General features: G+C 38.9%; 1 protein-coding gene across 3 annotated transcripts in view; it reads left to right on the top strand.

The window, feature by feature from the left end:
• Positions 1-27,044, top strand: part of LOC122871541 (plexin-B2-like) — a 190,400-nt gene that overhangs the window by 134,586 nt on the left and 28,770 nt on the right. For all 3 annotated transcript variants that reach the window (XM_044186763.1, XM_044186761.1, XM_044186762.1), the window contains 17 exons: positions 255-784; positions 2,032-2,358; positions 2,672-2,810; positions 4,086-4,228; positions 4,366-4,545; positions 5,914-6,048; positions 7,591-7,691; positions 7,962-8,088; positions 15,633-15,798; positions 16,766-16,877; positions 16,967-17,075; positions 18,682-18,783; positions 18,881-18,976; positions 20,598-20,685; positions 20,881-21,044; positions 24,001-24,149; positions 24,905-25,040. In XM_044186763.1, coding sequence (XP_044042698.1) covers positions 269-784; positions 2,032-2,358; positions 2,672-2,810; positions 4,086-4,228; positions 4,366-4,545; positions 5,914-6,048; positions 7,591-7,691; positions 7,962-8,088; positions 15,633-15,798; positions 16,766-16,877; positions 16,967-17,075; positions 18,682-18,783; positions 18,881-18,976; positions 20,598-20,685; positions 20,881-21,044; positions 24,001-24,149; positions 24,905-25,040 — 2,790 coding nt within the window. In that variant the 5' untranslated portion in view covers positions 255-268. The remainder of the gene's footprint in view (positions 1-254; positions 785-2,031; positions 2,359-2,671; positions 2,811-4,085; positions 4,229-4,365; positions 4,546-5,913; positions 6,049-7,590; positions 7,692-7,961; positions 8,089-15,632; positions 15,799-16,765; positions 16,878-16,966; positions 17,076-18,681; positions 18,784-18,880; positions 18,977-20,597; positions 20,686-20,880; positions 21,045-24,000; positions 24,150-24,904; positions 25,041-27,044) is intronic.

Genomic DNA, 27,044 nt, shown 5'->3' with positions numbered 1-27,044 from the left:
CTGATTAATTTTCTACAGATGGAGTACAGATGATCAATCGAGTAGAGCCAATATTATCAAACAATAATTTTTGCTTATCAGATTTATTGGTATCAGCGTATATGTCGGCTAATAAGTAACAAGAAATTGCACTAAAGAAAGATAAGGAGAAGAATAATTAGTTGCAGCTCTACTGGTGCTCTTCACTATTTGATGCTGGGCGGGGGGAAAAAAAAACAACTAATGAAAAATTTAAACTTTCTTTCTTTTCTCAGTTTTTCCACCAGACATGATGGAGCGGTGGTGGGCGTGGCAGTTTGCCCTGTTGGCCCTGGCAACCATTTACCTCAGCCCCTCCCACGGCAAAAACGCAGAGTTCCTCTCTGACACTCTGATCAACAACGTGGTGGCCGATCCTCGTACGGGCCGGCTGTACGTCGGCGCCGTCAACACCCTCTACCAGCTGAACTCTGACCTCGAGGTCGAGTCCCGCACCGAGACGGGCCCCAAGCAGGACAACCGACAGTGCACGCCGCCCGTCACCGACGCCTGCGAGGAGGCCGTGGACACCGACAACCACAACAAGCTGCTGCTGGTCCAGGGGGCTAAGGATGTGCTGGTGGTCTGCGGCAGCGTCTTCAGAGGCATCTGCTCTCTGAGGAACCTGAGCAATGTGGAGCAGCTGCTGTACTTCAGCGACACCAAAGGAGAGAAGTCGTACGTGGCGAGCGCCGAGGAGAGCGTCTCTGTGGTGGGAGTGATGTCCTACTTCACCAAGGATAGAGACAACTTCACCGTGTTCCTGGTGAGAAGGAAAACACACACTCAGACACACAGATATCATTTCCAGTGGCACTGAGGTAAATAAAAAATGAATATAAATGATCACCTCCATCTGTGATGTTGTTTGAACAAACGCAATAAAATTGCAATTTGTAGAGAATGGAGAAATTAAATTGGCAGCCAAATGGGAAATGATGCTCTTGCCAGTTATCTTGAAATGTTTCTTTATTTTATTTCTTCACACAGTATCACTGAATTGATCTTTACAAGATTTTTTTATGATGTTCTGATGTCTTCCACAACACAATAATAATAATAATAATCAAATCAGAGAATTTTCCCCAGAGTGTGGATGCCTCTCGCTATGACATATAAAGGTTTACCTTCCTACAGCTCTCCGTTTGTCAGAGACAGAGGTAGGAGAGGGGGGCCGTGGTTCTCAACGTGGAACCAACCAGGGTCTTTGAGGGTCCTTCAGCATGGTTTTTAGCTAAAGGACCTGAAGCTTGAAGGAGCAAATGTTTGCAACAGTTGCTTATTTACACACCCACAAAGAAAATTAGCATTCACACTCTGTCCACATGACTGTATGAATGAATGTAAGTCCAATATTCACTTTTCTTTTAGCTCTGTTTTGGTCACCACAAACTTCTTAGAAAAACATCTGGCTGCTCAATGCTCCACTTTCTTCACAATCTAGTCGCTTGATCCATTGTTAACATAAAGATACTGATGTGTAGCTCCTCGTCCAAGTCACAAGTTGTAATACGCAAACTGTAAGTCCAGATGCAAGTCTTTGAGCTCTGAATGTTAACTGTTAGACTGAAATAGCATTTAAACATTTTCCTCCTGAAGTTGTGACTTTTACATAACTGAGACCAAGACTTTTCTGTGCAAAGTCCTAATGATTAAATGTGTATCCTGGGTGACATTGTGTTATTGTTCTGGCTTTTTACCAGGTCAAAACCTGAGACAGGTCTAAAAGTTTACTTGAGCCTTTATATTTCTGCTCTCAGGTCTTAAATCAAATCAAGAATCCAATAAGTCGAGTCTCTGACAAGTGAAGTCAAAGCCATGTCTCAAGTCTCATTTTGTGACTTTAGTCTCACTCCAGTCCACGTCTCTATTTAAACACACATGAAGAGAAACAGATATAAAAACAATGACGTGTGGTTTGGGGAGCACTTTGTCTAAATGACTAAATGAAAACAAGAACATAGACTTTTTCCGATGCCTCGTTACATGAGTTTGTCGTCTCTTTCGCCTTAGGTTGGTAAGGGGTACGGCAGCCACGACAGCACCAAGCTGATCTCCACCCGCATCCTCCAGGACTATGGTGATTGGGTGGTTTTCGACAGCATCATCGAGGCCTCAGCGGTCCAGGCCAACCCCTTCGTCCTGCGGTACCTCCACGACTTCCGCTTCGCCTTCAAAGATGGCGGCTTCGTGTACTTCCTGTTCTCGCGGACGCTGGGGGTTCAGGACACCAAGAACTTCACCTTCATCTCCAGGATGTGCGAGGACGATCAGGGTTATTACTCCTACACAGAGCTGCAGCTCAACTGCAGTGCCTCCAACAAGTACAACAAAGCTCAGGTAATGATGATAGACTCTTCAGCCACTGGATAGGCTGTCAGCATTTTTATTAAAAGGGCAGCAGTGACTCGGAAAAACACATTTGGGCATTTTACATTTGGATGAGTTTGTGTTAAATTGGAACCTTTTTGAGAATGCCTCGGTCCTGACCCCTGAAAAACTTTATAGATTGGATTTAAAATGCTCTTGAACTCAAAATAGCTTCAGTTTATGGGTTCTCCACTCTCACTGTACCTCTGTTATATCAGCTAAATACATATTCTTAGTGTGAACATCTAACATTCAGCAATTTTAACTCTTCCTTGTCTTTCAGGCTGCCTATGTATCAACACCGGGTGAAGTTTTGGCTCAGACTATGACCAAATCGGGCCAGTATGGAGCAGTTTCAGCCTCCGACAAGGTGCTGTTTGTCACCTTCACCTCTGATGAAGACCCATCTAATTCCGCCTTGTGTAAGTGTCATCTGAATGCTGGCCGATGTTCCTGGTATTTTATGTTGGCTGATGTTTGTCTGTTAGTTGGCATAATGTCTAAAAACTTGTTTGAACATTTCAGTGAAATTCGGCAGAAAGTTTGGCTATGGGACAAGGAGAAATTGGTTAGTTTATGATGCAGATTTGGACATACTAGCCATGTGGCCATTTATAGAACACTTGACCATTTTTTCCCCAGATCACTTTGTTCAACCCAAATCTGTTTAGAAATCTGAGGTTCAGAGTTCATATTTAACCTTGGAAACAGCAGCTGAGAAAACAAACTCATTGCAAGGTTTACTCAGTGGCTGTTCTGGAGCTTTTGATCACATCACATGATCTTCATTAACGGATGGAGCTGAGGCTCAAAGTGCATTTTTGACCTTAAACCTCAGCTTTTGAGCCAACATGGATAAAAGGTCCTTAGTAAAGTGTTCAGGAAAAAAATGGAAATTTGAACATCTACATTCACATATCAACTGGGCAAAATCCATCTGGCGATGAAGATCATGTTATATGACCGAAAGCTCCAGTACAGCACCTTAATGGAACCTTGTGGTGAGATTGTTTTCTAAGATGTGCAGAAATTATTCTACACAGCCAGACAAATCTGTCAATACAACCATTTCCAACTGAACAGAGTGATCAAACATTTTCTGCCATTTTGAAAAGAATATAAATGGCGAGAAAAAAAACAGTCCAAAACAGTTTTCTCACAATCGACCATTTTCATTGGTCGCCAAATTATTATAGGCGTGGCCAGTTTTACAGTTATTTGCCGTAGTTGAAAGTTTCTGCAAGTGTAACCTAATTAGCATGTACACATGTGATTCTGAGTGGCTCCGCAGAATTTGATGGCACTTGACCTACAGTATAGGTGGTGCTACAGCAGTATGGTCAGCTTAAATGGCAAAGCTACTGGTCATAAATCTGTAAGTCTGTAAGTTTTAAATTTTGCATTATTCATTCTTATACAAATCCCTTATATTCCAAAGGTTAAGGTGGTCACAAATCAGCATAAGTGTCTTTCACATTGTCTTTTATCAGAATAATACTGTAAATAATGAGGATTTTGCAGGCTTGGCTGACGTATGCTTTCTCTCAGTTCTTTGTTTTTGGTTTATGATTTTTTCCAGAAAACATGGACTCTCCATGGACATGGAGATGTGTCATTTATCATGTGCATGTGTGTTAAATAGACCGGAGGAAACTGTAGGTAACAGGTACAGACGGTGTTTTTGCTCCTGTTTTTAGGTATGTACCCTCTGCGCTCTATTAATAAGAGGCTGGTGGAGATAATAGGAGCCTGTTACAGCGACAACGGTATCATTAACGAGAGGGCTGCTGTCTACTCACCTTACTCCTCCAAGTCTGAAGACCTGTGCAGCAATAATCAGGTGCGGAAATCTGCCTGTGTGTCAGAGATAGAGAGAGACTGAAACAAGAGAGAGATAAATATTGACAATGAGTCAATAATTCTATATTAATATGAATGTTTTACTAGTGTTTTTTGATTTCGATTCTGCTCCTTCAGAATGACATGGCCCTCAGATACAAGTGTGGAGCCGAGTTCCTGCCCTCCCCATTGGCCAGCAAGGCAGAGTTCGCCTTAACAGCTGAGCCCCTGAGGGTCCGTAAGGGTTACATGACCGCCGTGGCTGTGGCTGTGGAAATGGGGCACGCTGTGGCGTTCCTGGGCACCGCCACTGGAGAGGTAAAGACTCCCCGGCTGACTTTTCTGTGACTATTCAGTCAGTTTTACATTCCTCTTTCTTTGCTGTGGTGTGTAAATAAATACAATTTCCTGTAGCCCAGATGTGTAAATAATTTAATCTAAATTAACTAAATTAAAGTTATTAATGTTTTCTGATGAAGTTAAAGGTTTGTACTGTAAAGACTGTAGTAAAGTAGCCCTATATTTTCAATGGCCGTTGGAAAAAAAAAACATTTGTAGACTATAATTCAGACTATAACCCCAACATGGCCACATTAAAGGTGTGTTGTAGGCTGAAATTCCACTTTACAGACCTCATGAGCTACACATACCCAGGGGAAAGAAAGAGTGTTGTACTGAGCAGCTAAAAACCAACTAACCAGCTAACTAGCTAGTTAGCTCACCAGCTAATCGTGACGTGAAGGACAGCTCTGGAGGTGCACAAACTGCCAGTCTGTTATGTCATATAGTGAACTGTGTGTGAAAATACCTAATATTTCTACAATAAAAAATTACTGTTTGGGCAGTTGAGTGTTACAGTATGTTTGTATTGTGGTTAATATTTTAGAATTCAATACAAAAAAAGGCTAAATGATTGGTTTTCATTCTCACCTTTAACAAATTTGAATTCAACTTTTGCTTTATATTATGGGTTCCTTAGTTTACTGGAAAGGAACTGATATATATAACTGTAAATTCCTGAAAAGCACTGTGTATTTTGGTACTACTACTAATTATAGAGAAAATGTTCAAATATATGGCACACGTCCAATCAATTAATCAATTCCTAGTAATTGCAGATTATTGTAATAATTCAGCATACAAATGCAAGCATACAATTAGAAAAACAGGTTTAGAGTAAAGTTTCCAATAATAAATATATGAATATTTACTTCAGATTTTAGTTGATCTTACAAGGAAATTTTTCAGGAAATAAACAACTGTTTAAATTCAACACAGTTAACTAAACTCACATAAATGTCTCCGAACTTTGTCTACAAATTCCCCTTTAATTTATTACCAAAATACACAGTTTTTTGTTTAAAGCTGCATTACAGAATATTTATATTTAAAATACACTCATCATTTAGCATCATCACCTATTGACACAACACATATTTTGCTAAATTGCCATCATCATTCTAGTGTTCCCTGCAGTCTCCTAAACAGCTGTGAACGAGCTCTCTGTCCCGAGAAAGCTGGACTTGCCGACAATAGACCTTTTTTCTTTCTTGTCTGTGTCCTTTCATGTAATGTCATATTTCGTCCTGAAAAAGCAGCTTTTATTGAGTACAAAGGAGGAAACCCAGAGTGCAGACTGGAGTCTGAATTTAAAAGTGTGTTAATGCAGTTTTTGTGTTTCTGAAGGTGCTGAAGGTGCATCTGTCTGCCCATCCTGAGGTGTACGGGCGAGCGACAGGCGAAGTCACGGGAGACAAGGTCAACAAGAACCTGCTGTTCGATTCCAGCCTCCAACACCTGTACATCACCACCGAGAAAAAGGTCAAACTCACTCAGACTTGGATGGATTGATTGTTCTTTTTTGCTAAATCCATTTCTCTCTCCCTCCATCCATCTAACACCTCTGTGTTGCCACATAAAGAAGGTCATGTGCTTACTTCTACTTTTACTTCATTTCATCCATCCGTCTTATTTGATCATTTATTAATTTGTTCGACTAACACCAATACATCCGTCCACATTACCACACTGGAGTCAGCCATTGAGTTATTCACTCATTCTCTTTCTCTTTGTTTTCCCCTCTGCTTTTTCTCTTCATCTGTCTTTCTCTCCTTTGTCCTTTCATCTTTCGGTCGCCATCATTCTCTGCCGCCACACCGAAGTGAAATTGATGTTATTGATTTAGAAATGAATTAATTAGAATGCACTTCAAGAGGGCAATTTACTTTGATCAAGTCAAGTGACGATACTCGAGCTTGTTCCATCTGCTCATTTAAATTTATTAGACCGACCTCTTCTTGTCAGAGAGGAAAATTATTTCCACAGCTGGCAGGAAGAAGTTCTCTACTAAAATACCATCCATCTAAGACCTTCCCTTTCCAAGAAAATATTACACAGGATACAGGAAAATCGCAAATACTATTAAGTGATGTGTATATAAGGGATTTATTTATGTTTCAAGTCACAGGATCCAAGTCAGACAAGTTGAGAAATAATACTGTCTAGAAATGTATAAAACTCTTACAACCAATTCACATATAACACTTAAATGTGTCACATGTCTCGGGTGTAACTCTGAGCACAAGATTCATCGTTAAGGCAGCGCATCAAAACTGACAGCTGGGAAAGTAAAACCATGCAAACACAAAACAAATCTCCCAAATGGATCCCAGATTTATCACCTCTTTTTTTCTCTAGACATTCTCCTTTTAAAAACAAAAACAAAACAGGAATTATTTTACAGGATTTTTTTGTAAATCATAAACAAATATAGGCAAAAAACGGGGCTCAAAAGAGAATACCAGTTCCAACCTGTAGCTAACATTACAACAGCCTATTTGATAAGATTTTACGTGGGCTTGCTCTCCTGATCTTTTCTGTCATCATATTGGTTCCCAAATAGGCCCACATGTTGGTGTTAGCATGTTTCCATCCATTTTTGATTTTCACACAAAAGTAAAAAAAAAAAAAAATAGAAGAACAAGCAGTTACAAGCAAACAAGCAGAGGAAACTCAGCGATCCACTTTAAAATACAAGGATGTCGCTCTGGACAGGATTTAAATTTGCCAAAAACCAGCAGTTACTTGTAAAATGACCTACATACGTGCTCTGGACAGGATTAACTGACCAGGGCAGGTGATCACCCCACATCCCAAATCCAGTCCGAATGGGGCTTTAAGTGTACTTTGAGCTGAATGCTAATATTAGCGTAACATTCTTTTTTTTATCATTTTCAGTTGATGGATTTGTGTTTATTTTTTTGTTTTTTGTCCTAATCGAAAGGTTACCTTTTCCCTCTACACTCCTGCATGTTGTCCACAATAACAGCTCCTTCACAATAAAAGCCTGTCTCATGTATGCAGATCACCAAGGTTCCAGTCCAGGCCTGCCACCTGAAGACAGACTGCCACTCCTGCGTCTCGATGAAGGATCCCTACTGTGGCTGGTGTGTCCTGGAGGGAAAGTGAGTCACTCTGTGTGTATAAAGGTTTCAATAAACATTAATTGCGTTTCCATCATTTGTGTATATTATTTATACAAAGGTAAAACTATGTAGCATATGGCAACACTACCACTATCACTTTTCTATTGAAATTCATGTGTGAAAAGGACTTTTTCTTTTTTTTAAAATCCCTATTTTCACTTTTTCATTGAGTCAAAGTTCTGAAAATATTTAAGTTGAGATTGAATAATTAGTGAAGTTTGATATTATCTCCATCTGCTTGACTCACAGATGCACCAGGAAGCAGGAGTGTAGTAGGAATACAGAGGAAAACACCTGGCTGTGGTCACCCAATCAGCAGTGTGTTCAGATCCAGGCCTTCAACCCGCTGAACCTCAGCTGCAAGAAGACACAGCAGGTAGGAAGGAGTGAGCGTTACTGAGGATGTGAATGAACATACATATTTCTCAGTCTTTCCCTCTTTGGAGTGGAAATCCCCCTGAGCTAAGTTCAGTTCTTGCTGAGCTCTGCTTAATTTAAACCAGTCAAACCTCCTGAAACTCTCACAGAGTTGGAGGGCTCTGTGTCTGTGTTGTCAGCAGCATTTCACACAGGTTCTTAACGTGGACCTCCAGGGGCCCTCAGGGGAGATACAAAGAAATAGACATTTTTAATGCGCAGTGACATTATAATTTATAATTTTTTGGATATGAGCCAGATGTATATTGCATAGAATCTATATTGTTTGTGCTGACAGTTGCTTTGAAAAACAACTCTGTAGTTTGCATCGTGATTCAGCTCATGTAATAAAATAATGCTTGCTTGGAAATGTTGTGTCACACCCAGAAACTTATGATGACGCCTCGTTTCGATGAATCAAATATGAGCAACAGCAGCAACAGTGCTGATTTCAGTTAGGTTCAGAAGAACACTGTTGGGCATTATTGGCCTTGTTACTAAAATTTCAATAATAGTGATTTTCTACCTGATGAATGCTAAATAATGTTAAGTAATATGTTGCTGTCTCCACCCCTTTTAGTAACTTTTGCTAAGCCTGTCAAGCTTTCTGTTCTCACATATGGCACATATTTAGCTTATAGTGATAATGGTGGCAGATTTACCATCAGTTTTTTTTTTGTAATTTTAGAAACAATAGTTGCTTGATTTCAGACAAAGGTACACAGAAGCAGCATCTCATTTGTAGCCAGCGACTGTCGATTTTTCCAGCCGAAATGACAACGTACTCTTTACCAGCTGTAACGAGCTTGCTAATTAAACGTTAGTTTAAAGAGTTTGGTTGACTTTTTAAATGTGTCCAGCTGATTCGTTTTAAAATGAGAACCCTGTAAAGAGGTCTTAAACATGCACTTGACGGCTACCTACATGCTATCATGCTAAAAGACTGAGGCTAAAGCTAACAGGTCACAGGCAAAACCTCAAGAGTTGATGATACATGTAGAACACATGGACACAATTTGACCCTTAGCTCACATACTTGTTCGTATTTTCAAACAGCATGTTTTCACTTTTTACAAGAGAAAAGGCTTTTTGGATGATGTATAACCGATGGCAAAAGTAATGCTATGTTGGTTAACAAGTTCGGTTGTGGTTACTGGAGTGTTAACTTCCCCAAATCTAAAGCCGCTAACATTGTGAAACTCTGTAAACTCTGGTAGCATTCATGTTTTTTAACGTAAACTGCAATCTAATATAGTTTGCTAATAGTTAGCTAATGATATGCTAACGCTTTGCTTAAGATAGTGGTGGAAGAAGTACTCAGATCTTTATTTGCATCAAAATTTACTTAAAGTACCAAAAGTAAAAGTACTCATTATGCAGAATGGTCCATTTCAGAATAACGTGCATTATGTTATTTTATATATTGTATTTTTGGTTTTTGAGAGGATTAAAAAAAAAAAAAAGTTGTTTTTGGAGAGAGAAAAAAAAGACATCACTATCCAAACTCTGTTATCTCCAGTTATCTCTTTTACTACAGCCACATGATCATTGCCAAGAGCATGAACGTAACTGGAAGCAAATTAATTTCTATAACACTTTGAAATTCAAAATCAAAATGCTGTGGCAGCCATTTTATACTGAATACCAGCAGAGCATACTGTGGTGCATCGCTCTATCTGAACCTGACGGCTGAACTTGCTGAATTAATGAGGAATTGATCAAAGAGCTGATTTGCCAGAAAGACATGTCGTCCTTCAAGCTGTACAACACCAAACTGTCAACTGACCTTCCTTCCTATCATGCCTTTCCACTCTAAGACTTTGCTCAGATTTTGTCCGGCACATACAGTCTGCTGTACACAAAAAAGATACATGATGCTTATTCATTGTGTAGTTTAGCTAGAATTTGTGCTTTAAAAGAGGTTCATCAGTCAGATGTTTGAATGGAATAAAAAAATAAAGCTGCTCAGGATGATCTGAGGACAGAAATGTGTTCTGTATGTAGATTGCAACATTGGTGATTGGTGATTTAAGTGACATAGTCCTCATCAGAAATGCAAAGAGAAGAAAACAACATTATGGGTGCGTGATAATTACAATCAGGTCAGGTTATGATAAACAATATGCAAATAGAAGTAGGTGAATGCTTTTGAAGTGCAATTGTAAAGACTTTGTTTGTAGTTTTATATTTGTCTGGTTACCTCCAGAGCTGTTTTTCAGTCCTTGGGAGCAAGTTTAAGTCAAGTTTCAAGTCCTCTTAAGGCAAAGTATAAAGTCAAACATTGTCCTTGAGGGCAAGTCCAGGTCACAAGTCTTTATAAGCTTCAGGGCTTTGAATCCTGATCATTTAAAAATAACATTTTAACTCTTTTTTTAAAAAATTTTTTCCTGTTAAACCTGTGTTTAGTGGGTTTTTTACATAGCTGTAATACGTAAATACGTAAGGTCTGCTTGTTGCTGTCTTCTTTTATTGAGCTTGAGGGTTGATTGTTCACCTTTGAAAATACTAGTTTGACAGAAAACTCTTTGCACTTACTGCAAATTTTCTGGAGCTTTCAGCAACGTGTCATGATGTGTTTTTGTTCAGGGATTTTGCCAAGTTAAAACTTGATGCTTTAAAGCTGCACTAATCAATATTTTTACATTAACAATGGATCAAAAGAACATGTGTCGCTTGTAGTGACAAACCCTCAGAGAATCGTCACCAACTCTGCAGTTCCCCTCTGCTCTACGAAGCTTTATAGTGTCTTTCAGCTCATTGTTTTGGTTTTACAGCCCGCAACTTTATTGTTTTGGTTCAGTTTCACAGCTGACTGGTGAAGCAACCGGAACATCTAGCAGCTAAAGAGCCAGATATCTTTCTCGGGAGTTGGAAGAGACCAAAAACAGAGCTAAAATGAAGTGAATATTGGACTTAGATTCATCAGGTGCCCACAAACATGACTCCAAATGAATGATAATGTTGCTCTGTAACTGCTGGATGTGTAAATCAGCAATTGCTTGCCCACAAGTTCACCACATCAACTTAAAAGGTGATGATGTGTCAGTGTTGTGTTCATGTGCTGCCCCAAGTGGCCAAAAAAAAACAAGTTATTGCAGATTTAGGGGCAAGTCCAGTCTTTCAGCTGTGGATGCTGACCATTTAAGTGATTTTTCCTTTCAAAGCTGTCGATGCACAGGCCTAATAATTAAAAGTGCAAGCTGTGTGGCAATGCACAACCCTGTCTACTACAAAGTATGTTGTGGAATTCACACTTTGTAAAATATAGTTTGGAGGAAAAATAATTGCTGTGTGTGACATCTTTATACTGCACAGAAGCCATATGGCGGAGGTCAGGATGAATAGCTGGGTGTACAAAGCACAGGATATTGAACTTCCTACATGTTTTAAGGTTTAGGCCACTAGAATACTTTGTTAAGGTTAAGTTAGGTGTTCTATTTAATTACTTTTTTATGATTACAATTAGTGCTATGACACCCACAATTGTAAAATATATATATATGATGTATAGAGGATTATGAACCCAGTAAAGACATGATTAAGGTAGTAAATTGATGAGGATACAGTATAAAAAAAGGTACTGAAAAAATCAAGGTGTTGACTTTTCAGTATTTAACCAGCACCACCATCTTTCCCTAACCTTTATTGATTAAAAAAACATATTCAAAGGAGCAACATGTATTTGCTATTGTAATTTTTATGAGACAGGGTTTCTATGCAAGGCCTGCCTGCTGCTGTCTTTTAAATTTTTTATTGTCCAGGATTTTACCAACTCAAAACCTGAGACTTGGAGGTTTTTGGAGGACACACTATTAAGTCAAGCCTTTAGGGAGTCAGGTCTGTTGTCAAGTCTCTTAGAAGCTAAGTCAACTCTCAAGTCTGCGGCTCTGCTCATTTCTATTTCTATTTTAATGGGATTTTAATTTTCACATGCGTCACAGAGTACTTCAGATAGAGATGCTAAAATCTTGTAAAGTCACAAATACAATCAGAAATTCTGATCTGCAAGTGGAATAATTGTACAGCTTTGTATATTGGCAATCCTAAGTATTTTAATGTGGACTTCATTACCTGTAAATCCTTTGAGATGACGTTAGTTTCTGGTGGGAAGGAGTTGAGTCCAACTTTCTCTGAACAGACGACTCTTTAAGTTTGACCTCAGCAAACACCAGAATTTCCTTTGGGCCCAGATAGATGAATCTGCTGCATGTTAATTAGGGAGTTTGGGACTCTCGTCTGTGTTGCAGCGCCCAGTTTGTTATTTTAATCTGATAAAACAGTTGGATTTTGACTTTAAAAAAACTTTGCCTCATTCAGCTTTACATTCTTAAAAAGAGGAGAAAGTCTCCGGTGAATTCATTCAGGCGCTTCTCAGTTACCCAAGATCAAAAAGTTTGAAATTAAAACGGTTGAGGTCAGCGAGGAGTAATGAGGAGCTGGTGTTTGAACAGCACAGTTGAATAGTAATTATTACTGCACCACACACACACACACACGAACAAATGACACACATTGTTGCATGCATGCGCGGACAAATGTACAATTTATCAAGGTCAGTCAGCTGTATTTAGATTCTTATTATCCTTCACTTACACACATCTCTTTGTTGCAAATTAACACGCACACGTCCTCACAACATGAGTATCACACACACACACACATTCAGTCCTTCACATGCTCCCTCTTTCTCCCTCACACACACACACACACACACACACACACACACACACTCTTACCTTTTTCAGATAATAAAAATCTAATAAGTATTGTTAAAATGAAGGTTGAGGTAACAAAATATAACTGAACACAGTCAACATATTTATTTTATTTATTTCTTTTCATTTAAAAAATAATCTAAAGAAAATAAATCCCATGAAAAGACCAAAACCAGCAAAGTATTGATCCTACTAACAAGTATTGTCTGTGTATCCAAAACCTGATATCTATTATATTATATATTAATACTTATATTTTTGTTGTCGTAATTATGAGCACTTTCACATTGTAGGGCTCTATTAATAGTGCCGTTCACCTACACTAGTGTACAGTATAACACTGTCAGGTTGTCCTTAACTTTTACTCTATTGATTTGTGATTGAATATTGACTTTTATCTCTTTTCCTTTTCTGCCATTATATGTTTGAGGTTGTTATAGTATTAGTTTGCACTTGTTTTGTTGCTCTTACTGTTATGTCTTGTATGTGGTCTCTTTAAGTGGCAGAATCAGCATGCCATGTGACCTAGTCCCATGACCACTTGATGAGTTTTAAATTGAACACCTGCCCTCATTGCACCTTATAACTGGATGAAGGCTCTCTGAGTCGAAACGCGTTGGCTTATCCATGATTTAATAAAGGATTTTTATATTTACAGTCAGAGTGCCTCAGGTTTCCTTCTAGACTGTCAACCAATATCATGGACTTCCTTTAATAGTAAGCTGGTCAGTCATTGTTTTTTATTTTTGCCTTTTATTTATATTAAGCCCTTTGTGCCGTAGAGCTTTGTTGTTGTCCAAAAACTATTAAAAACATATAACAGAGTCGTAGCTTTTTATTAGTTGACATAATTCCTACATTACACATGGCTTGGCACTGTAAAAAAGTACAAGCGGGTTAAACTTAAAATACTTTGTTTTCCTGACTCTCAAAATCTTCTAATGATATTCAGTTCAAGAGTATCTACTACTAAAAATAATAAGTACATTTTATTTATATAGCTCAACAACACAAATCACAAATTTGCCTCAAGGGGCTTTACAATCCGTACAGCATACGACGCCCTGTATCCTTAGACCCTCGATTCGATGAGGAGAAGCTTTCCCCTTTTAACGGGGAAAAACTGGAAGAAACCTCAGGAAGAGCAACAGAGGAGGGATCTCTCTCCCAGGACGGACAGACAGGAAATAGATGTTGTGTGTACAGAATAGACCAACGCAGCAAAATTACAACAAAGACAATCAGGATGACAACATTATAGATTAGATATGAAGAACGTGTATATGAAGACGTCATTGTTAGCGTGACAAAGCTGAAGCTGACGAAACAGATGCAAACTTTAAGATAAAGGTTTTTTTACTAAGCATCTTGTGAAATCAACTTTTATGGCAGCTGCGTTGTTTTTCCGGGAATAGGTCACCTTACTTATTTTGAAAGGATAGGACCACAAATGTTCTTAAAACAGCCGTCAGGTTTGATCGCTGTAATCATTCCTCCTGTCCAAACATTAAAACATCCCCTAATGTGAAGCTTCAGCAGTGTGAGTTAATCTTCCAAAGTTAGTGTGTCAACTTGTTTCAGCTCAACAAGCAAACGCCATCTGCAGAAGGGAATTTCATACTAAAAACATTACTTGACTAACTCAGGCTGCTGAAGCCTCATGTTCGCTTCAGATAAACGCTTCAGATAAACTTCTGTATACATTTTTGCACAAAACAAGGATTGTGGATTTCGTCCCCCATCATTAACATTAGAAGCACATTAGAAAGAGGAATGATAACAGCAAGCAAAACATATTTAAATGTTCATATTGGTCTCTGACTATTGTTTTAAGACAGACTTAAAATATGTGAACCTATCCTAAGTACATTTTCCATTATATCCTATTATTCTGGACACGGTTCAGTGTTTACACTTTGTCTTTGAACATGTTTATTGTAATAAAAGAAAGTGTCACGCAGTGCAACAGTATGACTCTTTTATGTGTTTTTAATAGATTTTGGACGGCAGTGGAGTTCTGTGGCACAGAGTAGAGTCGGGCAATATGTCTATATGTAAAGTAACACAACAGAAGTTTGTCAACTTTCAGAGATTTTGAGTACATGCTCACCTTATTCCAAGATAACTGTGCCTTTTAATATCTCTAGGTGTGATAGGTCATCGTGGGCAGTGTTGCATATTCAATAAGGAAGCTGCTTTATGGCAATATTGGATTTACTGGACATTTGCATCAATATGATTAAGTACATTGTCGAGTATGTAATTGACTGGCCAAAACTAGCCAAAAATACATATTCCCATCAGATTTTTAACCTATAAACAGTTGAATTTCCAGAAAATGTACTATATTACAATATATATTGGTACTACACTATGAAGTTAGATAAGGCAGCGTGATAAAAATCATTACCACCCACGCCTTGCATGGAGGCTACACAAACAATACTTGTTAGCAGGATAAATTCAGTGATGGTTTTGGACTGATTGAAAAGATTAGATAATGCCAGCCCAATCCTTTAATATTGCACATACATACATATAATTATTAAGTTCATTATTCTGTCACACCCAGTCTTGTTCTGTCATTCATACTCAAACACAGAAAAGTCTCTTTCCCTGTCTACCACTAACTCACATATCTCGTTTCTTTATCTCACTGCAGCCAGTAGAGATGTGAGGTGAAAAATAACTACTTACTCAACTCTTCCCTTGACATTCCTCCTCTCTCCGTCTCCCTCCCTCTGGTATCTCCGTTAATCCCACTCCATCTCTTTTTACACTCCTCTAGGTTGATATCAAGATACCCACCCTCCCCAGCCTGGGGCAATCTGATAGGCTGCACTGTGTTTTCGGCTCTTTCATTAGTGAAGCCGTGATGAACATTGACGGTCAGGTACAAGTCACCTGTTCGCTGCCGGACCCCGTGGAAATCCCACCCACTCCCGACCAGCAGGGTAGGTGGACACGTGGAGGATTTACAGGATGCACAGAAGTGTTTCTTAATATATGGATTCATGTGTCATTTCTGTTGGACTTTTTGTTCCCTGAGTTGCATCTAGCAGGCAGCATTTTCCACCACCTTCATTGGCTTCCTGTAGGCAGAGAATTGATTTTAAAAAAACTACTGTTGGATTATAAAGACTGAATGAATGGTTTAGGGCCAAAATACATTTCTGATCTGCTGCCACTCTATGAATCGTCCAGACCTCTCAGATCATCTGGTGAAGCAGCATTTAAATTTTATGCACTACTTATCTGGAACAAACTCCCAGAAAACTTGAGGATTGCTCCAACTCTCAAGGCTCAAAACGTTTATTTGCCACTACCTCACCTATTCCTTCTTATCTTGCACTGAACTGCCACTGTGCTGTAATTTCTATTCTCCTGTTTCATTCAGTTTTGCTTATTATTAATATTATTTATTTTATTTTGTTAATTTTTTCAATCCTAATTATATATGTCCTTTTATATTGCCTTGTGTTTCTTTTATGTCTTTGTGCATTTTTATGTCTCATGTAAATCAAGTATTAAGAAATCAGATAATTTAGCTGTATTTATTTGTATTGCTGTATTAAAATAAAGGGGTGGCATCGATCTTCTCATTTAGCTCTTGGCAACAAAGCGAAAAGGCATGTTTCCCAAATGTCGAACTATTCCTTTAGATATCTATAAACTAAAGCATTGGACTGCTGGAGCTTTTTGGGAACAGAATCAACCTGGAAGTACTGCCTGCGAGACTAAACTCAGGGAACAAAAGTCTTTTAGTCATTATTATGTCTGAATGTCACAGATACTCATACATGTCAGTTTTATTGTATGTCTTTATTCCGTCTCTCGCTTTATCCTTGTGTGTGTGTGTGTGTGTGTGTGTGTGTGTGTGTGTGTGTGTGTGTGTGTGTGTGTGTGTGTGTGTGTGTTCAGACTATGTGTCCGTCCCAGTCAAGGTCCTGGTGAACGACGAAATTGAGGTGACGTCTGGAGAATATCACTTCTACAACTGTGCTGCTACAGTCAGGAAGAACCAAAACACACCGTAAGATAGATCACACACACACACACACACACACACACACACACTTGAATGGCACACATCATAAGTATTTGGTGTTGTTTTGTCTTCAGGTGTATAGTGTGTGTGACCAGTGAATGGGGCTGTCAGTGGAACGCTCAGGATCACAGCTGCAGTGACAGAGATGATGCTGTAGATGGTCACATAATTAAACCACAACAGGTATGTGTGTTTGTATGTGCTGTACACTAATGTACACACATTACAACCGTTGAGTCCATTATGAGTATGATTTGGGCATGACGACTAATGGGACAAAGTTGGACCAGGTCTGTTCCAGTCTGGGTCAGTTGGTGTTAGGCATGGGACAATATGAAAATTTCATGCCGCAATTATCCTAGCTAAAATAATTGTGATTCACAATATTATCCCGATAATCGTCAAAATATGCTTAAAACTCTTAAAATGGCACGAAAACACGCTGGAATCACTTTACCTTACATTTGGTTAAGAAACAAGTATTTTTATTGCATCACAGATAGGTTACACATCTTTTTAGTGAGCATCCTTTTTAGTGAAAAACAAACAAAATCTTATATAAGGTAATCAGAAATCATAAGGTCCCCTGCATAAATAAAGGATAAATAAAAAATAGCAACATTGTGTGAGTCTGTTCTTTCTTACACGATAATTCCTGTATTTTTTTAAATCAGCCTCTATTTTTCACTTCTCTACCATGATGTCAAATGATGCAGACAGTAAATTCAATTGCATCAGTACGTATAATTTATCCCTGACTTAAGAAATACAGGACTTATCCTTTAACAAACAAAGTCCAACTGGTATTGTGGCATAGAGTCAAACTGTACTCCTCTGGACCTGTTTTAATAAAAAAGCCTGAACAGCACTGTGGCACTCACTGCTGGCCTAGAGAGTGAGACGTGCCAATCCTTGGCAATTCAAAATAAATCAGGAAATCAATATAGGACTGTACGTTAGCGAGCTAGACAGCCTTTTCAAGTCACTCGTAAGGATATTCACGATTATCCCAATAATGGAAATTCACCGCGATCGACTTATATCTAGTGTTATTTATCCCGATCCGCGATAATATCGTATATACTCCCATCCCTAGTTGGTGCTGACAGTCGGCAGATAAAATCATATAGTGTGTGATATGTAAAGAGGCTCATCTGACGTCTTCAGATCCAGTCACTGTCAGTCGTTCTCACAAAGATCTTTTTTAACATGTTTGATATTTGCGACTGACATGGTGACAGATGACGTCTCTTGTGTGTTGCCCAAGGGAGACATACCGGTAATCAGCACCTAGTTTAATAATTGATTAATCGTTTAAGTCCAATTTTAAGCAAAATATTGGCTGCTTTTCTCTGTTTTATTTAATTGCAAATTGAGTATCTTTGGCTTTTGGACTGTTGGTCGGACAAAACAAGACTTTTTAAAGACGTCACTTTGGGCTTTAGAAAATTGTGATGGGCATTTTTCACTACTTAAAGACCAAACAATTTATCGAGAAAATAATCCGCAGATTAATCGATAAAGAAAATAATAGTTAGTTGGAGCCCTAATAGCCCTATGTAGAGGTATGTGATGTTGAGGTTTTAATTAAATGCTGGAAATATTTGAATTTGTGATGATTTTTATGACAGGATCACTCATTTACTGACCACAGGTTTACTTTGCCTACAATATTCCTGTTTCCTAGCAGTCATTAGATGATGATTTGAAGGGCTGGACTGTACTAATATGTGTTGATGTGATTGTTGAACTCAATATTTCTGCTTCTGACTGTCTTTCTGTGATAAAGCCTGACAGTTGTCCTCAGTTTGAGTCTCCGGAGCCACTGTTGATCCCTGTGGGCTTTGAAATCCCCATCAGCTTCCAGGGAAGAAACCTGGACATCTACATGGTGAGATCAGTCAGATTGCACATTAACTGATGAAGAACCATTATTATTATCATCTACTCTATGGGCTGTATTTCATAATGTCCCTCTCTGTCTCCAGGGCCAGAGGTTTACCATCGGGACGGAGCTAATGAAGCTCACAGAGAAGACGGTCATACAGGAGCAGGGGTCACAGTTCAAATTCACAGGTTATGAGGTTGGTATGAAGGACACTCATTCATTTATGCATCACTTACTTCCTTTGTTACCTACTTGCTTAATATTTGGCAAATAATATTGGCTCTAAGGATGGCAATGTCGGTCAGTTGGTCTGTCCAAACTGAAATATCTCAACTTTTGGATGGATTGCCATGAAACTGTCCTCTCAGGATGAATTGTAGTAACTTTGATGATCCCTTAAGATGATCCCTTGTTAACTTACTTACTTTCTGTGTGTTAAGTACGTGCTGCACCTATGTACTTAATTTATTTACCTACTTACAAGTATTATCGTAATGTACCATAGTTATCCAAGTGATGTGAATATACATATTCATATACCAGATTTAGAGATAACCGAGGAGGCGAATTCTCAGCAGTACTTTGCCAGATAATCGATCTGTCCCCAGAAACACATTTGGAGAGTTTTCTGTAACAGAAATGTTCCCATTAAGTTCAATAATTAAACAATTCTTAAAACATAACCGAATGAATCTCAAAAGCTACATGTGAGTATTTAAACAAGTGTTAAAAAAATGAGTCAAAGGGCAAAAATTGGAACACAGAAGTACTGATGAACACCAGAGCTGATAATAAAAGCCCATCAACGTTGGCGTCGTAGCAGATCACACAGACGTTATTTAGCAAGATATAAATAACTATAATCAGGAAGGCATTAAAATAATTTAATCAACATGGAAGATAAAAACAGAAAGCAATCACTGTGTTTGTCTGTACAGTGACACATTAGTTGTTTTTCTGCCTCTGCATCAAAGAACCTAAATTAAACCTATTTAGTCCACTTAAAGATATACTGTGATTCTTTTATTGTGTCCATTAGCAGCCACACAAAGTGCACACATTTCCTCCGAGCTCTCTGTTTATGTTTTGAAGCTCAACTGTGAACGCTACCAGGCTTTATAACAAAATCAGGGAGTGTATCATTAAAGATAATTAGACAATTAGTGAAACATTAGTGGTTAATTTAATCTTGCGTTGTTGATTTTGACATGTTGTATTTATATTTATAATTTAATGATATTTAGGTTTATAATTTATTTGTCTTTTAGTTTTATTAATACTTGAGCTCACACTACTTATTCGCTGTTAAACAGACGTCCATGTTTCTGATGGAGCCCCCCCCAACATAATTATTTTCCCTGAGTCATTGATCTGCTGGTAGCTTATAGTGTGTGTGTGTGTGTGTGTGTGTGTGTGTGTGTGTGTGTGTGGGGGACCATTGATCCTCACCTCATGCTGAGTCTAAGACTGCTAATATGTGGTTATGGCTGTGGTGGTTAAAGAGTGTGCGTGTGTTCTTATATATGTGTATGCGTGTGTGTGTGTGTGTGTGATCCTTTTTTTCCCTCCCTCTCTCTCTTCTCACACACACACACACACACATCCTGAAGAAAAACGTCCCTTGATTTATGGCTACAGGAGTGTGTGTGTGTGTGTGTGTGTGTGTGTGGGTGCTGACCTTCACAGTTAGATAGATGCAAGGTAATTTGTTGTGTTGAGGAATGTTTTGCTGTGTGTTAATGCAAACCTGATGGGAAATATATGTGTGTGTGTGTGCGTGTGTGTGTGTGTGTGTGTGTGTGTGTGTGTGTTTGCAGTTTGCCTATGACAAGCAGCAGGAGGTGAACATATCCTTCCATATCAAAGACAGAGACACTGAGAGGAAGATTGACAGCACCCTGACAGGTTAGTGTGTCACTTTTACAAACACACACACACACACACACACACACACACACAAAATGAAGAGTGTGAATGTGCAGTTATTATGCTGTTGTGTTTGTCTCTTTCTTATTTTCAATTCAGTTCCATCTGAATTATGCTAATTAGCTGTAACCTCTCCTCCTCCTCCTCCTCCTCCTCCCTCCGTCTCTCCATCAGTCGTGCTGTATAACTGCTCAGTGGGAAGAGAAGACTGCAGTCTGTGTAAAAACGCCGACAACACATATCAGTGCGTTTGGTGCGCAACCTCACGCACCTGTGTTTACCGGGAGCTCTGCCAGTCACCAAAGCCGGCACATTGCCCCAACCCGGAAATCACAGATGTGAGTCATAACAAACACGAGGCCACACCCTCTCATATATCGGTATCAAACACTGTATGAGTGTCTTTATGTACAGGACAGACTCCTGATGTGTCTGAGAGCCTGTTGGATGTTCACGATGTTTTTGTTGATGAGTTTAACTGCCAAAACTAAAATGACTCACCCATTTCAGAATAGCGTATATTATATTATTGGAATATAATCATTGATAGATTAATGTGGTCATCACTTTAATGTTGCAGCTAGTCAAGGTGGGGCTAATTGGAACTACATAATATACTGCCGTGTAGCTTAATTTATAATACTATATCATGTTTTATTTGTTGATAATATTTTGTATTAATAATCTGAATCTGTAAAATAACTAACATAAATAAATGTAGTGGAGTAAAAAGTGCAATATTTCCCTCTGAAATGTAGTAGAGTAGAAGTGTAAAGTAACATAAAATGGAATAACTCAAGTACAAGTGCCTCAAAGGGAAGTTCTTAGTTACTTTCCACCACTGATTATGGTTAATGGTGAGATTTAAAACATGGTTATATTTTGACTAACAAAGATGCTATTGATATAAGCTGCAATTTCTCTCCCATTCCTGATCTGCCACACTGTGAAATCTCCTCCACACACACACAGCTTCTAAAAGCTATTTCAATGAAATGATTATGCACACAGTGACGTACGTCTGTACGTATACACAGGCAGGTCGACACGGTAACACACAGTGTGAATACCTTCACCTTTGACTGCTTTATGAAACAGCTTCCAAGCATGACTTGGAAGAAGAGCCGAACACGAGGGAGAAATAAAGGATGAATACAATCTCTTCGCCTGTTCGGACGATCGGCTCCATTAGTTCTCTCTCGCAGATCGGATCATTTCTAACGATCATTTTAACAATTCATCTTCTTCTTTAGATCAAATTCTACATTTTCAAAATCAATACAGCTTTTCACAAACAGACAATTTCCCAATCAATCGCCTCTTCTCTTCAGTGTAACATTTCGGAACCCATTTTTCTCTCTCATATTGTATTCACAGTTTGTCTCTTTTTGCTGCACAACTTCAATTTGTTTTCTATTTTCTCTGGAACATCAGTCATTTGTTTCAGGCCCCGTCTCGATTTGCTTTTGGCCAGCAGCTGATTAGGTCAAGAGTTGTGAGTTATTTCCGCATCAACTTTTGAGCTTTTTGTGGAGAGCTGTCAACTGGCAAGAAGCATTAAATACATGGAACAGCTGAAATTACTTTTTCTTGTCATGTGGTCACATGAAATCAAAGCCAAATTGGACCAAACCGTGGCAGATATGTGCAGCCATCTTGAAAAATACAACTTTTAGATTTAGATTTGTCTCCGCAGGCTGTTTACCTCAACGTCTTAATGAATATTGTTGCATTTATGTCATCGCAGGATCTAGAAGGACGATATTTTACTGCTATGACTTGGATACGTTTAATTCATTCAGACAGCCATATTTGATATCACAATAACAATTAATGCAGCCCTGATGTGACCACCATCAGATCATGTTAGGTGTTACAAATGATTTTGAACATGTGCACACCTTCTAGTTGTCCTTCGGCTTCAGTTTTTTCTCCAGCATTTTTGTCAGCAGAGTTGCGCCACCTCACCTGAAATAAATACCTCCTCTGCAAACACTGGAAGAAATTCTGACCCCATATCCAGTAGGCGATTTGAGGGGGGGTGCCATCCTCCTTGTTAGCAAAATGACCAAAATGCATCCCCTTTTGTTAACCTGCCATCCCCCCTCTCCATCCCCTAGTAGCAGAGAGCGTGCAGGGCAGAGGGGTTGTTGAGTTAAATATGTTAGTCTAGTCTGCCTCACTCATTGGTCCTTTATCGGACTGAGCTTTGTGCAAGTCAGAATCTATGGCCCCGACCATGACTCAGTATCAGTAGCCTGACTGTGCTGTGTATTGATAAATCCATGGTGCTGAAGTAGCAGACGGATTTGTAATTGCGACTTTTTCTCGGAGTCCCGCCCTTCTGTCAGTTTCGTCTTTTGTCAGTTTCGTCATCTATAATATTCTCTAAACTATATAGCTACGGGGGTTAATATTTAACAAATCGCCTACTGCCTGTATGGAAATATAACATTAACTTTCAGGGAGAGATGGCAGAGGTGCTATATTACACAGGAAAGGCCACATATTTAATGACTGTTTGGACCGTCGTCTAGTAACAAAATTGATCACAAGAGACGATGCGTCAGAATTTCAGCTCAGGAGTTGTCAGCGATTCATCGATCACATCGGACGTTGACTTTGCGGTAATTAATTAAAGCAAGATGTCACAATGTCAGGTGATAAATAAAACCGTCTGAATTTTTACAAGCTTTGAAAAATAGATAATTAGAGACAAACGGCTCAGGCAGTCACAATCAGGTGGGAACGTGTGAGTTAAAACTCAAACACCAGGCTGTGGTTAGTGTGATATCACCAGCTGGACACACGTTTTACCCAAAGACTCGACATACATTGAGACATACATTGTTTAAAGTTAGATATTGATAACTGGACTCAGACATTATCTGGTCTGTGTTGTTGCATCAATGACGCTAATCAGTTATTATAAAGAGTAACTAGTGTTTCCCTGCCCTCTCTGGTTCAAAGTTTCAAGTCTGTTTCACCTCTGACCACAGCCAGTGTCACTGATGGATGTGGTTGGGTGTGGTCAGTAGTGTTGCACCTCTGTAACCACACCCAACAGTGATGTCACAGGGTCCTGGAGTACACCTGTACATCACTGCAGCAAGGTGAGAAATTTAACCACTGGAGGTCAGCAAAAACAAGGACTGGCTTTAAATCTGGCTGCATACACACCAGTCGAAACACACAGACTTAAAAAAAATAGATTTCGTAATGTTAGAAATGTTTACTATAATCTGCTATATCAAACAAGCTGCATGTCTTACTGTCTTTCCTCTCCTTTTGCAGATCATCCCTCGCTTCGGCCCTCTTAACGGTCGGATCTCAGTGACCATCAAAGGCTCCAACATGGGAATAAAGAAGGAAGACATCAAGAAGATCACAGTGGCAGGAGTGGACTGTGTTCACCAGGAGGACAGATACTCCGTCTCTACCAGGTAATCCAACAGAATGACAGCAGCTGCATTAACATGCAGACAGAGCCTTTCTGTTGTCTGTGCATGTTAAGGTGAAGCTCTTTACATGAACCTTTGACAGCCTGCTGCCATTAATTAATTACTACAGATAACTGAATATCACCTCTCCCTCTCGCCTGAATAGAAGCTTCTACTTCAAACATCAGTAGTGCTGCTTGTTATCTCGGTTTTTTGTTGATTTTACAATGTGCTCAGGGTGCTATTTAAGGGCATGTGTGTGCAAAAGTGAAAGCTTTAGATTTACATATGAAAGTTTCACACCAGAGATGTTTCAAAACCACAGTCACCTGGGACACAGCCAGTCAAATACCTTCAACATTAAACATCAGCTGACGTTGACTCTTCCATATAGAAATTGGGGGATTAACGATCATAGGGTTGCGATGTCGATGCTACAGCTCCTAACATTGCTGGAAGTAGAGCTGCAACGATTAATCGATTAGAAAATGAATTGGCAACAGTCTCTCTGGTTCCAGCTTCTCAAATGCAAATGTTTTGGTCTTCTACAATTGTACATCTTTGGATTCTGTGCTCTTGGATGAACAAAACAAAACGTTTGACAACATCACTTTGGGCATTTTTCACCATTTTCTGACATTTTATAGACCAAATGATTCATCAGGACAGATTAATCGATAAAGAAAATCATCGTCAGTTGCCGCCCAAGCTGGGAGTCATTGTTATTATTTAATCCCTCCCTCTCTTTCTGTCCACAGCGTGGTGTGTGAGATCGGCCCAGCGAGGCGAAAACCACCGTCTGACCTCCCGTTTGAATCAAGCAACAGTGGAGCAGTGGAGATAGAAGTAGAGGGAGGCAGAAGAGGGACGTCCCAGGTCTTTTTCACCTATCGGGTAGGTCTGAAACTAAACGCTGTACTAAAGACGCTTCCAAATAAAAAAATTGAAAGCACTCAGATCGGGGTCGGGCCAGAAAAAACAACATTACTGTTGTCTCAACAGCATTTACATGACTATATTTCAGTGAGTCAGTTCTTTAACTGCTGTTATAACAAAGATTATCTAGACACTAAAAAACACACATTTTTACACTTTGTTGATTGGTGCTTACTGGGTGGTGATGCATGACCACTTTTATACTCAAGGTACCCAGTTTTTTTATCACTAGTAGCCTCATGGAGCAACGTTTTCACGAGTGGTTCCCCATTTTGATTTTATCATGCACGAGGATGACACATATACATTCCTGCCGCCAGTTTCATGCTGTTTTGCTCGTGGAAAACGGTAATTCATAAAGAAGCATTGCAATGTGCCAACAAAGGGCACCTTTTAATACAGAACAGGTTTGGTAGTACAACATTCATCCTGTCTGCTTTACTAAACACAGAATTAACTTCTCTTAACATGTTATATCCAGGTGTGCTAGCGCCTCATTTATACAGTAGTTTGATAACAGTCACGACCTCTCTGCCATCAGAAATACAGTCGCTTTGTTTCTTGATTTTGTTACTTAAAACCTCTTGGTTCAACTGCAGGAAGCTTTTAAAAATGGTTAAATCTGGCATCCTGAAACCTGCAGACACTGTACACACCTCTGAGTTTCTGAGGCAATACAGAACATTGTGTGACACAACTACTTTGAACCCAGGAGATCAAATCCCAGAAACATTAAAAGGTTTATAACAAAGCAAAAGCACACGGCCTTCCTCTAGTGTAGTGCAGGGAAATCTGCTCCCTAAAGAAGCAGCAATGCGTGAATATATCCCTCGCATGCAAATTCACCACGCATCAAAACTGTATTCAACTTCCAGCAGTTTTTCCCACAAACCACAAATAGAGAAACAAATCTGATCAAAATAAATAAGTTTCACCCGCTGTTCTGTTTTGTTTCTCCAACTAGGCTCAGTTGTTTAATTTAAATGTTGTTGTTCACTTTCATATTTCTTGTTTTTTTCTATTGAGCTGACAAAAAGTTAATTAAAGAAAACTGCTGAGATCACAATGACTCATTTTCTTCAGCAGCAGTGTGTCTCAGTCTGTAAACTCTCCAACTTTAAACTTCCCTCAGAGAGTCTGGATTTGTTTGTCTTAACTGTCAAAACAGAAATATTAAACCAATGCTACTCTAACAGGCAGACCTGCCTTGCAGTGGTTTACTTGGGTAATGTAATAACGTTTATTTAAATTAGTCTAAAGGACAAAAACTTTGGATTACAAAACATTTGTTGATGATATTTTCCTGCCTTGGTAACATTTTCATGTAGTTTAAACGGATACTGCAGGGTAGTTTGACAGTGTTTAACAGCGATTAGTCAATCAAACAATTAGTTGATCAACAGAAAATTAATCATTTCATTCATTTATGAAGCAAAAATGCCAAAACATTGTCTGATTTTAGCCACTCAGATGTGTGGGTGTGTTGCTTTTCTTTCTCATTTATGATTGTAAACTGAATATTTTAGGGTTTTGGAGTAATGGTCAGATAAAACCATAAGTGTAAAATGCATTTTTTACTATTTTCTGACATTTTAGAGTCTAAACAATTAATCCATTAATTGAGATAATGAAATAATCGTTAGATGCAGCCGTAGAGGAAAGGACCACACATGAACAAAATATAACATACCAAAGACAATGTAAAGTATGTAAATAAGGTGTGAACCGTCATACTGACTACAGGACTGTCACAATATATTTATTTATTATTTATGCAATGATTTATTTGATAGGGACAGATACAGTATACACAGACAAACTGAAAACAGCGATCCGATGCAAGTATAGTGCTTATAGCAGATGCTAATTTGCCACACTGCCCCTAGAGGGGCTTTTTGCATTATATGTTAAAGCCCCTGAAAACCTGGCTTCAAATCGGAAGCATTTCTCTTTAACATTAAA

The sequence above is a fragment of the Siniperca chuatsi genome, linkage group LG23, assembly GCF_020085105.1.
Source record: "Siniperca chuatsi isolate FFG_IHB_CAS linkage group LG23, ASM2008510v1, whole genome shotgun sequence".
In the NCBI taxonomy this organism is placed as follows: domain Eukaryota; kingdom Metazoa; phylum Chordata; class Actinopteri; order Centrarchiformes; family Sinipercidae; genus Siniperca; species Siniperca chuatsi.
The sequence above is the reverse complement of the archived record's forward strand: the minus strand, read 5'-3'. Positions and strand labels throughout refer to the sequence as shown.